This window comes from Lineus longissimus, chromosome 3, assembly GCF_910592395.1.
Source record: "Lineus longissimus chromosome 3, tnLinLong1.2, whole genome shotgun sequence".
Classification (NCBI taxonomy): Eukaryota; Metazoa; Nemertea; class Pilidiophora; order Heteronemertea; family Lineidae; genus Lineus; species Lineus longissimus.
The window spans coordinates 8,758,848-8,772,347 of NC_088310.1; the positions used below are offsets into that span (position 1 = coordinate 8,758,848).

Consider the following 13,500-nt stretch of genomic DNA (forward strand, 5'->3'; position numbering starts at 1 on the left):
CATGAACTGCCCTTTTTGTACTAACACGACTAAGAGTCACAAAGTACGATCTGGCAAAAGTGGACCATGATCAGAAGAGGGAACGAAATTTCGGTTTCATGCCAAATACTTTTAGGGATAAAGCCTGCGCACTAAGAGTCTTCATTTCGTTTCCTCTGCTTATCAGTACCGGTATAATTCCAGTATCAGAGGGAAGTCAAATTTCAAGCCTGATCTCTTGCTCAATTAGTCTAACAACCAATGTTCCCAACTGTGTCAATGATACAGAAGCCACAGTAACCAAAGTCCATGCCATCATAAGGAAGAATTTGAAGACCGTACAACGCAGAAGAACCAGACCTTAAATGGTAACTCTAGAGTAGCCCCCCACATGAGTTCCATACATGATTCGTCAAGTATCCCTGTGGTCAACACCATCTGTGGTGCGATGACCACATACATGCACAACAAAAATGAAAACGATCATTTCTTGAGAAACAACTAGTAGTAGAAAGTACAGCATCACCGTTCCCACTGAACACTATGTCCATAGCCGTCTGGCTAATTACTATACACTACTTCTTCTGAAGATAAGACTCTATCAATAATTATATAGTTCATGCGAACTGGACATTGTCAGGATAGCAACACAACTTTTACCGCCAACAAATCATGTTTCTCCTGAACAACGGATGGGAAGCTGGTTTAGATTGAATTCTGAATACATCTGGGGCTGAGTAACGAGTTTGAAAGGTTGAAGTGGGTGGGACATTATCACACCCATGAGGGCCATATTAACAGCAATATCACTAATGGAGAGTCAGATAGTTTTATTTATGATATACATGAGCATCGGTCAAACCAGTATAAGGTAAGAAGCAAGCTAATTCTGGATCATAAAAGTTACTTCTCGTTTCTTTTTGCAATCTGCATGACTGGAAGTACGATACAGGCAAAATATAGTCACAAGTCTTGCTAGTGTGCCATGAGGATACCAGATCACTAATAAATTTAATCGGAAACAAATAATGGGATGACAAGCACCATGACAGTTACTCTGGGTCCGGAAAGGGACATTTCTCCGTATGCAATTCGAAAGGTTCGAAAGAAGCTGACGCATTTCATAGCCAAAGGGAATGATATTGAGTTGTAACAATCCACCCTTGGTAAGGAATGCAGTTTGTTTTTGTCTCCTCTTCCAAAGTCGACTTGCCAACATCCAGACGCAAGATCGAAAGAGCAGAAACATTTTCTGGACGTTTTCAATAAAAACACATTCCCCCTGCAAATACTCTTCAAAATTTGTGAACTTTAAACAGTTACTTTTTTCTGTGGATGAGCCCATGGCAAATCATAGACTATGGAAGTTAATTCGTTACAATGGAATTGTGAAACTCAAATCCATTACACGAACATTTTGTCAAATGGAAAATAAAAATCATGTGAATTATTTATCAAACCCTTTAGCAATTCAAATTTTTACATAGATACTTGTTTCTATGGAATAGAGCATTTTTCATTATGGTAAATACACAAATTACCAAAATATAGTTTGCACACAAAGGAAGTAAATCCCTGGATTCGTAAAGAAAGAAATCCGGGATAACTCTATTAACACTGCGCATATATATTCGAAAGGTTTGAAAGTAGCTGACGCATTTCATAGCCAAAGGGAACGATATGAGTTGTAACAATCCACCCTTGGTAAGGAATGCAGTTTGTTCTTTGTTTCCTCTTCCAAAGTCGACTTGCCAACATCCAGACGCAGGATCGAAAGAGCAGAAAAGTTTTCTGGAAGTTTTCAATAAAAACACATTCCCCAAAAATAATCTTCACAATTTGTGAACTTTAAACACTCGCAAATATCCACCAACTATTGATATCCTCGAGTTTCAGCATAAGATGTTAGCAATGCAAAGGTTGTTAAAAAGGGGTAGGAATAACTAGGCATGTGAAGGGTGCCAATACGGTCCGAATATCTCCGATACAGATGCTGTGATTCGTCAATAATCTGTTTAATATGTCCGAGCAATACAATGAAAATAGATTTTTGTGAACTTGTTTTTTTATCATTAGCAGACTACATGTATTAGAAAACTAATACAAGAGACTAAGGCAACTGTTTACAGTATATAGCTCAGTTTATATACCTCGAGGTTCTGCATCGGTTGATTATAACCATATTGCGATATGGCCCAAATCATTAATGACACTTCTAATGGAAAGTGACATAAAGAGAGAGATAAATTGGCACTGATGACTTTAAGTGTTTATGTGCATCACGGAAATAGAAAGAATCTCCGTATGGGCACCGCCCATACGGAGAGTTTCCATCCATAATTTGGCGTATATCAGAATTGGCACGGCACAAAATGCAAGAGTCCAAGGTGATGAAACCCAAATAGGATCGTGCTAGGAAATCACTGATTACTATCATGACTATAGAAATGACTAAATTATCTATAACTCTTTAGTAAAAAGGTATGGTCTCATTATTTAACGTGTCAAGAGGAACATTGCAAGTCATGCACACCCGAGAACTAGAATTAGTTAGTCCTATGAACTACATAGAAGATCGTAAGGCCCATTTTATACCTTGGTTTGCTGAAACGAGAAGAGGTCTTGGCATTAAGTACCAAATGACCAAGAATTCACCAGTCTGAATTGATCAGATACATTGATAATGCATCTATCAATGCCAATTCAGCTATCAGGGACAAAAACGGGATGGAAACGAAGAAGAAAAATCTCAAGTTTACTAAAAGGACTGTAACTACTCAAAGCCTCCTCTATTGACAAGACTTGAATCGGTCCAAATACCAATAAAGGAAATGGATAAGATTCCTTTACAAAACCTGGCCACCAGCAAGACCTAGGAAGAACACTATAAAAGGTAAGGTTTTTAAGGCCATGCAACCGCTGACTCTTCACCATAACTTCTATTTTCTCTAATAAGAGATATCAAAGACATGCTATACAATAGGGCATACTAAACCCACCACCAGATTTCAATGGCTAGATAAGGAGACGTAGACATGTATATTCATGGATATGGCACACTTGTCATGATTATGCAGGGTTGGGGTTTGGTATGAGCAGCAGGCTTATGATAAGTGTTCAGCTGTGGAGAAGCTCCAAATGTGTCTACACGTTTAAAGTAGTGTTTTATAGTCACCATGATATACATGGTTTTGGCCAACCATGATATGCACAGTTTGGGCCAACCGTGGTATACAAAGTTTTGGGCCAAATATAGTATGATATACAGCTAGGGCTTTGGCTAAATATGATAAATCGAACGTACATACATGGTTTGGGCCAAACTTGTTTTATCGGGTTTTAGCGAGTTGAGTGTGTGCTAAACATGAGATGAAGGCTTAGGGAAAAATGTGACCCACACGGGATAAGCCAGACGTGGTACAAGCCAAATAATTAAAGACAGGGTTTTGGCCAACTCCATCTACCGGGATTAGGATAAAAATGATACACAGGAATCAGGCGATGCCAGTTGCAGCAGTTTAAACCCTGCAAACTGAACTGAAACGCAAACTTACCAGTTCCGCAAAAGAGATTTTCACCGGTGACTGTAATAACATGGTCAGTAATAATGCGGAGAAACACTCTCATGATAATGCTAAATACATGAATTTGTGACTTCAAACAATTTGGCCCATCATATCAAATGCCTATTCTCTTACACACTGTAGCATGATTTGAAGACCTACAGAAATAATGTAATGGATGGCAATTTACTGGCCAAAATGATGAATGGGATTGTCATTTCTTCATATTCATTAGGTGAACTTCAATATCTCAATGAGAAAATATCTTGACCATGAGAACAAGCTTTTACAGATGAACACCACATCAGTTACTGTAACCCCACCCATCGCCATGAGCCAACACTGAAAGTAAGCCACATATTAAGCATACAGTTTTAACACTATAGAAATAGTGTGTGTGATGCGAACTGGGCAACCTTCCATCACTATCTTAAACACCTCTGTAAACAACACCACAGATAGGGCTTAAGGGGAAATGGATGATATGAAGACCAGCAACTGCATTTTATAACGAAATTGTTTCTCCAAAAGCTCGATTGGTCATGCAAGTAGAATAGACCGAAAATGTATATTGGTGTCTTTTGTTTTTGTCTTTGTTTTGTTTTGTTTTGTTTTGTTGTGTTTTGGGGGGGGGGGGGTTGATGTTAGTCAGTTGGAAGAGTTAAAGGTATTTGTTTTCTCTCATCAGGTGTTGATTGGTCAGTTCTAGAAAGATCCAACATAAATTTTGGCGTTCAAACAACTGGACAAACGAGGACTAACATGGGTTTATTACCAACAGTTAGGGTAGAACATTTCAGAGGGCGAGGCATTGCAACCGTTTAAATAATTATAGAGTGTATTCACAGAGATTGATAAAGTGAAAATGATCTTCTAAACAGCAATTGGCTTCAATGAAGAAGATTATATGGAACTACAAGTCTGACTACTAGTATTAGAACAACTTTCATCTCTCAAGTTTCTTGAGACAAATTTAGAGACAGAAAGTTTCAAAGAGTTATCAAAATTCCTAACTGCTATAGATAATTCCCCTTCATCGAGTTTTTCAGGAGCCATAAATCCAATTTGCCCTCAGACTTCGTGGCTGATTTAAGAGAATTATGTTGCATCAAGGCAAAAGAAATATAGATCATTGAATCAAAACTGCAATTGCGAAGATTCATTTACAACTTCTTTCAGCTAGAACATTATGCAGGTGACGAAACATAGCAAGTAGTCAATATACTTGAGATCACGACTGTACTTACTTGATCCTCTCCTGACCAGGCGTGGATCCCCAAGTTCAATCGAAAATGTCTCCTTCTTTTCGTATTCTTCATCATCTATGATACGGATCTTAATAATTTGTCTGTAAAGATACAAATAAAGCGTATAAGGGTGATGTCAAGGTCACAATCAGTGAGATTAAGGTCAAGGTCAAGGTAAATGTCACATTGGATGTTAAAAAAAGAGATAAATTGTAGCATCATTCCTCTTGTCCCTTCTGTAAGCAAATGAAATACATAAATGAAGTGGCAATCAGAAAATCTAGGCCTCTATAAGTATCACCATTCCCTAACCGCCTGAATCACATGACAATGCTCTTCTCTCCAACCAACCATGACCAAATCACGTCTCAATAAATCAAATCTGAACTACCATCAGGAGATTAGCGAAAAGACCCCAAACTAATAATCGATATTCAACTCGGCCAATGCCTCGTGCATTTAAATCTCTTGGCAAGCATTTTCTCGACTGTCGTCAAGGATTATAGGGTAACAATACCAGTCTAGACAGCAACTGCCAAAGGGTAGAATTCGAAGACTATAGCTTGCATCATGGCCAACTGCAGCCTGATAAATTGCTTTTATTGGCGGCTAAACGATGTCATAGACAGCATAAGTGGTCCTCTTATCATTCTGAATAATGTGGAATTATCAGTCCCATACAGACATCATCCACTTCTTACATCGAACTACATCCACTCTTTAACATACATAGCGTAAGGATGCCTTCTTATAACAATGATCATACATGTAGTAGAAATAAGCCTGGATCAAGTGGTGGGTATCCCAAAAACTTGACATGTATATGACCATTCTATGTTCATCAAGCCCAATAACGCATTGATGAATAACTTCAATGGATGCATGATATGAATAAGACTATAAAAATGCTTATACTTCAGTTTGTGGACAAAGGCCCAGTGTACAAATACTTTCGACTAATAATGGTGTTATTATGATGTTGGGCAACTTCTCGAGGTACTGCAGTTAAATGGTGATGAATCATGCCACTGGCACTGCAAAGAACAAATCCTGTAACTACACGACTGCATTTCCATGGAACTATCTGTCAACTGCCGCGATGATCAAGCTCAGTACAGTATTAATTTTCCATAAAGAATCTATGAAATGAAACCTAGCGCAATTTCTGTCACATAAAACAAAGCAAGCTATCTTCAATTGAATTCCCAATGGCCCAGAACTGATCTCCGCCAAAGCCAGTCCGCCATTATTTTTGGCCCGATAGTTTCCATGTCTTCTAGCATGGAGCAGTCTGATTTATGATATCTGAAATATTCAATAGCGACTGGCCCATGAAGATCGCGGCTCTGAGTGATCAGGCTAATCCAGTAGACGGTATGCATGTATGTGGTGGATTATGCAAATGCTCGGATGGGGCTGCGAGAGTTGTCAGTGATGAGGGTCATTGGCTTTGAATGCCTTCGAAATAAGGTTCAAGAGAATTGGGTTTTAGTAATCGCTTCCGTTTGCTGAAGAGCGTACTCTCACCTAAGTTCCGGGAACAGATTGTAACTCACATCTTCGCAGAAAGGTCGAGCCGAGGCAATGATCTCTCTTCCGTTGAAAAGAAACTGAGCTGACTATAGCCGGGCATATGTCTAGGCTAACGAAATCTAGCCAATGCTTATAGTGTAAGCTTCTGGTAAAAAATGATCCAGTTGCAAGATATGAGAAGGTAAGCAAAGAGTCTCCCCGTTAACAAACAAGTGTGGCGGAATAGTTTGCAAGCAAACCTCAATCGGAGTACAGGAGTTTTCCACCATGAAGTCATGCGCAACTTGAAGAATGACAATAACAGCCACATTCGATCTCGCCAATTGATGACATCATAGTAGAGAAGCGCGATATCCTTTAAGAAGCACTTGAGACATTGTCAGTGTCAGTTCCGAATCCAGAGAGATGGCAAGCTTTTCTTCTTTTTTTAGGGAGTACACATTAAATATTGACGGAGGCTTTGGGCTCAATTAGACATTTCAACTTTTGGTCAAATGATTTCTTAAGGAATAAGGAACTTTGTTGCTGATGCGCGGAAGAAGTTAGCGGTCGAACACCCAGGTTTCCAGCCCATGTCAATTTCATCAACAAAAGGTTCTGTATTTTATTGGACATTAACCATAATTGCGACATTTGGCAATAAAAACGCTCAGAAAATATCACCAAGTGACTCAAAGTCTCCGTCTTCTCTTCCGGAGCACATGCAGAATTCCTTGCTAACTTTGATATCAAATCCAACCAACACGCAAGTACTCCCGAAGTCTACAACTACAATGTACACGGAGATAGAATAGAAAGGACGACCAAATGCTGCCCAATTTATATACCCCCAGGGTCAGGCTGGTCAGCCTGAAGTAACAGCAAGACTAACATAGCCAGTGGAATACCCAATACTGACCAGACCACAAGGTCATTAACGCGCTAATACTTCTCCAATGCTGACATTGCTAATGGTCATCCATACAATCTCATTTAGGAAGTCTCTCCTTTAGAAAACGACAAACACTAGGCCGAAGCGGAGATGGCCTCCGGCTTTTTATCAGACCGCTACACAAAGGGGATCTTCATTGCTTACAATAGGATGTCTGTGGGTTTAATGCTAATGGGAATCATCTGAAAAAACGAGTAAGGATCATCAGTAAAAGCAAAAATATAAAGAGAATCATCTGAGTAACCGAGTAAGTATCATCAGTAAAAGCAAAAATATAAAGAGAATCATCTGAGTAACCGAGTAAGTATCATCAATAAAAGTCAAAAATATAAAAGATAAGCTCGCTTATATTTTTTTAATTTCCATATCAGCAATTGGTGATAAGAAGGTATATACTTCTATTGAATTTCATGTGCATTTCACTGTTCCTTTTTGTGCAAAACTTAAGTAAGCATTTGCTGGGCTTTATTCATATCACTCCTTGTTTTTTTTTGGGGGGGGGGGGGTTAAGTTAGCAGCAGACAAAGGTTAATGGCTGCTAGATCGCGTCACAGAAAAATTAAGTTTTTTATTGATAGGAAATCGAATGATTTGTTGCGGCAGTGTCGATTAGGCCTACAAATCTAGAATGTTACTGGCTTTCTTTGCAGGCAACCCATGTTGGTTAGAGCGGATCCATGGGAAAAGCTAAGTGGGAGGAATCAAGTCGAGTCCATTTCTGACCGATCACAAATTTGATATGGTTGCTTTCCCCAAAACATAAATAGGCTAATTATCCTGGCATCCTGGCGACTGACACTACCTAATCGGGGTGTCCACAATCATCAGTAAAAAGCAGCCCCAGTGGATGAAAAATAACTGGAGGATCTGACCAGACTTTCAGATTACTCATGGGAAAGATAGACCAGATCAGTGTGTCAGATTGGATTAATATAAAGGATGGACTGGCTATCTGGGATGGCAATATTGCGAGTTTGCAACTAACAACAGTCCATAAAGCACAATGAAATATTCGTGTCCTTGATTGATGTACAGAGTGCCCGTGCAGGATGGTGGCTCAGCAATACAGAGGAGAAACTTGAGATAGGTACAGGATAACAATTGGCACAATTTGTGTTTTTTGCATTCAATTATTTCATATTCGTAATCGAGAAAGCATTGCTTCAACGATAGGAGCCCACATTTTCATCCCCAAGTAAACCTACCGTAGGTAGACTTTACAAGACTTCATCAAAAACCAGTTCTATACTATCATAAAAGCATTTTAACGCTATGGAATATCTAGAAATTTCCAAACTAATGATGACAAAATGTGTACCAGTATGGCGCCGGTAATTTAGCCAAATATTCGAGAAAGCTTTTTTGTCACAAAATTAAAAAACCGATTTGTTTACATGCGATGTTACATTCTAGAAAATGCTCTCTTTCACATTGTTAATAAAGTGGAGATGTTGCCCCAGATGAATAACAAGCTAAGCCTAGCAAGGCCTGGGAACTACATGAACGCCCACATTTTTGAAGTTCTGCTACATTATGTCAACACTATATATACATTACTATATGTAGTTATTAACCAAGTTTATGCAGGTTATAACTTATTGGGAAGGGATTGTGTCAGGAATACCTAGAGCAACCAAAATAACCTTTACCCAGATGTGCATATGGAACACACTGCAGTGGCCCAACCTCAAGACTTAGGCTACAACAAATAATACGATATCTATTAAACCTGGAAGAAGCTGATAGCCTGTTGGTGGCAATGATAAAATACAATCATACGGCCATGTGCTGTATTCTAGGGACTGGTGTCTGTACTCCACCCCCGTTACAGCGTGGTGGAGTGGAGCAGCGATCAATGATGGCTAATGCACAGAGCCACGATGATAAATATGAAAAAGGCCTCCAAGCTTTTACCCACAATCTACAACTCACTCCTACGCCACTCTTAGCCCTTAGAACTGTAAGTGTAACCGAGGTGATTAATGAACTTCTTAACAGTGAAAAAGATCCTACAGAACTCCCAATACAACACCAGTCAAGCCAGAGTTGAACACATTCGAGATAGAAACGGAGGATACATAACGAATTAGAGAAGTTATGAACGAGCCTAAAACACTTAAGGCGACAACTTGAGTGTCTTCTGCCAGGTCTGGTTTCGACTAGGAGTAGTGCTGGGCATATTTAGTGTCAATGTACATGGAATGCATTGGAAGTTCACGAATCGGCAGTATTCAGGACTGAAGGCGTGAATCTATCAATTTTGTAGACTCGGCTGATTTGATACAGTCTCTCGCTTCTTATTTTTGTACACATGCCGTTTCACTGTTGTCTCGGCCAGTATAAACTACCAACGGCCTCCCTCACCAAATATCAGCAACGCTTCTTGATATACATTCCATTGCAATGCCGATGCTTCCAACCTAAATACCTGTGTCAGTTGCTTAACTCACAGTATCCTACACTGCAATTGCTGATCGCGAGACGTTACTTTCTCCATTAACTGTTAACAAACTGACACAGTCCATATCCACAAATAAGTCCCGCGTCAACTTATAGGGACATGATGTTAGTCACTATCTGATACGGTCAAATTGTCAATTACCGCCGGATTTATCTGTATATACGACAGATTAACTCATCCTACTTAGCAGTTTTCCAAGTGCTTGCAATCTACAGGGTCGGCAGCGTGTGGTATATTTGAGTAGATCGTTGGTCGTTATGAAATAAATCGGCACGGTTGCTCGAGAAGGAGGGATTCACATTGTAAAATCACTATATTTTATCCCCTCATTGATCTAAATAGCTCACCAAGTATTATTTTGCCTACAACGATACAGTTGTAGTTAGAGTACTGTTTTAAATAATACATTTCATTCTTGTAAGATAACCTTCTTTTTCTTTTTCCACTAAGTTTAAAACATGCATATTCCATTTAACTTTTTGTCGTAAAACAGTTTGAATGTTTTTACTGGTCGACCTAATCAGGTTACCATCCATGGCCATACATGGGTTCTGCAGACTCAACATTATGGCACTTCATGCAGGGGAGGATGGATTACAATTCACAGCTGTGTCCTAGGCCTCCGCTGGTCCACATTGAAATTAATTTCACAAGAACTAATAAAGTAGCACACTCGGCACAATCATTTTACCAGGGCTGAGTTTTAAAATACAGCTGTAAAGAGGGATTATATATAAATTGCTCACTAAAAAGAATTAATGGGAAGGCTTTTATTGTTCGTTCCTGATATATATTATTATTATATTTATTCAAGTGTCATCCATTGGTACAATAATGGCCAGCCAGTTATGGCTTACAAGACACTATTTCAATTTTGGTCCTGCTCGAGGGTTTCTGCAGGAGCCCGCGCCAACGGCGTGCAGATACAATTTTTTAAAGTATTCGGGGCTAAACCTAGGGTCAACACTTTCACGTAGTTCCTGACGAAACTTAAAGATGGCCGCGACTTTCGTCTTCAATATGTGAATTTAACAGTTCATCCATGGGCTGTGATTCTATCGAACATTTTATCAACCTACTTTATGATAAGTTGACATCGCAGTGACATTATAACCAGAAATAAAGTTAATAGGCAGGCGTGTGTCAGCACCATCAATTGAAAGCCTAATACGTTCTTAAGATTATCAAGCTTCTTATAGGGCAGATTTCATGAAAGCAACTATGTTCTACTTAGGATTACTTCACATCATGGAAAATTTGACTTACGAGAAGCAATTAATATTTGATTAGTTTAATTTGTATGACTTTTTAATAGCTACGGAACTGGGATAATTTTAGAATATTATTGGGTACTTCAAACCCTGAAAATGGATTCACTTGACATTCAGCAACTGGCAACAAGGACTGCTGCACCGATTTTCATCATCAAAAGATTTCCCTTACTGATGGAGCGAGCAAAGATCGCCTCCACGTGTATTACCTTCAATCTATCTTGGGTATCAATCACCGATGTCAAAGCACTCCAGTCAGACTCGAGTTATTCAACTACACTTTGGGGGAGGATTTAGCAGACGTCTAGAGACAATGGGTGATATGAATAAAGAGTAGTAAATGCTTTTATCTAAAACTCCATGTACATTTACACTTGGTCTTTCTGTACAAAATTGAAGTAACAGCATTTGCTAGCCTTTATTCATATCACCCATTGTGTTGGGTCTTTAGGTCGTTATCAGAAACACACTTAACTACCAGTATGTCTGTCATTTTGATGTGCCGCAAATCCATTCATGGCTCTGCCAAGAATATTCACCTTGGACCAATGAAGCCCAGAAATGTGCTAGGTTTGGTTGCTCATTGTCTTCTTGAGTTGGACCAGTAGAGCATACAATCACTGGTCGTAAGAGCAGTCTGAAAAACGGAATCGATGGTAACTACAAAAATAATACCAAATGTATTGTCGCACGCTTCCGTCCTGCTGCCACACCACTGATAAAATGAGGCGATTTTCTGGCCATCTCTAACTAACACATGGAGTCGGATCAAAATAGATTTTATGCTCAAATGCCCACCAAATGTGATCATTCAGCAGATTCGCCCAGACAGATCAATCGGATAAACGCATACTCTTAACAGATTCTGATTTGGTCGTGCGTTAATGGCGACTCGGGATGTTAACCGTTTTAGTCCGGAGGTCCAGTCAAACCAAAATGCAGTTAAAGAACGGTTAATGTTAAGGATCTGAATGAAATTACGATGTAAAATTACAAATGTTGGTCATGAAATTAAGACGAAACATCTTGACAATCAAAACACATGAAAATTGTAAGAGATCATTTCTTTCTGTGGTTGTCGAATTAACCAGCTACAACGAGGTGAGTGATGGAACATGCAAATCCTATTACGGTGTGTACATAATAGTTCACATTGCCTTAAAGATCGATCAGTTTCGAGCACTTTCTAGAGCTATTCCCTTACTAGTTATTTATACAATGTAGTGTACTGATATCTTTAGACCATAGACATATCATTCAGCAAAGTTCAAGTTGAGAGAATTGAACAAAAAACCTGATGAGTGGCTTTTGAGTGAAACCAACACTGCAACAGGTAAGATAACACAATATAAAAACACTGCTTTGATTGCAAAGAGTGCTGATTAATCACACTGTAGTAGACACATGCAACAGGTGCAAGGGCATTAACCCATAGGCCTCGTTCTGGTGTTAAACAAAGCTCAGCAGAAACTTGATCTCTGGGAAGTCCATTCCACGTCAACAAGATTAATATTAGCAGAACGATCATTCGTTGCTCGGCATATATTGAACCCGAGGCGGAGGACCTTGGTTGAGTTACCAAGACACTCGAGGGTGGAGCTAAAATACAGTCCAAAATACAGTCCAAATACAGTCCAAAATACAGTCCAAATACAGTCCAAATACAGTCCAAATACAGTCCAAAATACAGTCCAAACCCTCGCCTATCGGCTCGGGTTTGGACGAAATTTTAGCTCCACCCGAGAGTGTCTTGGTAACTCAACCAAGGTCCGAAGCCGTGGGTTCAATTTCTATTCTAAAATACCTCAAACTTAAAAAGATAGACCACGAAAATAACTTGAATATGTGCGAATTTAGCAAAATTCCATCCATCGCCTGCCCGGAGCGCCGGTAGCGCCGTTGTTTACATTATGTTACGGCAGCGTGCATAGGAAGTCCGCATCGGCTCGCTCAAGTGATGCTAAAATCCGCGCAAATGGGCTATTTGGAGCGTTTTTCTCAGCAAATATGTGTAGTGCTCATTAAAAAACTTAGGGTGGTTGATGCTTCCTTGGCTGATTTGTGTTTGAAGCAGTGTTTTGAGAGCCTCAAACTTCTGAAGTGAGCTGTGTGCATGGTTTCCACATTTTAGTGCAACCCGAGGGAACTTTGGTAGAGCATCTTGGTTGCGTGTCCAAAACACTCCACTCTCAGAACGAGGCTTATGCATTTTCCATTTAAAAGTTGACTTTACGGTACCAAGGTATTTTAGAATTCTTATTACTGATTATGAACAGTGTGTCATGTTCGTCGTCTCATACTCTGCATCCCTTTATTCAAATAGGTTTATTTCCAAAACAAGACAACAGGTGATATGAACAAATACTAGTAAAATGCGTTCACTTCAGTTTTGTACAGTTCAAGGCCCAGTGTATAAACGTACGTGTGGCTTTCAGCGAAGCAGAACACTAATCTTCTAGTCATTATTTATGCATCCCGATCCTTCAGCTGAGTCGGGACGATATCGCTAATAGTT

General features: G+C 39.5%; 1 protein-coding gene across 7 annotated transcripts in view; it reads right to left on the bottom strand.

The window, feature by feature from the left end:
- Window positions 1-13,500, bottom strand: part of LOC135485669 (sodium/calcium exchanger 1-like) — a 111,840-nt gene that overhangs the window by 27,145 nt on the left and 71,195 nt on the right. For 5 of the 7 annotated variants that reach the window (XM_064768013.1, XM_064768010.1, XM_064768007.1 and 2 more), the window contains exons 2-3: window positions 4,790-4,890; window positions 3,534-3,563 (exon numbers count right to left, since the gene is read on the bottom strand). In XM_064768013.1, the coding sequence (XP_064624083.1) occupies window positions 3,534-3,563; window positions 4,790-4,890 (131 nt within the window). The remainder of the gene's footprint in view (window positions 1-3,533; window positions 3,564-4,789; window positions 4,891-13,500) is intronic. The other 2 variants (XM_064768014.1, XM_064768012.1) reach the window with 1 other exon arrangement.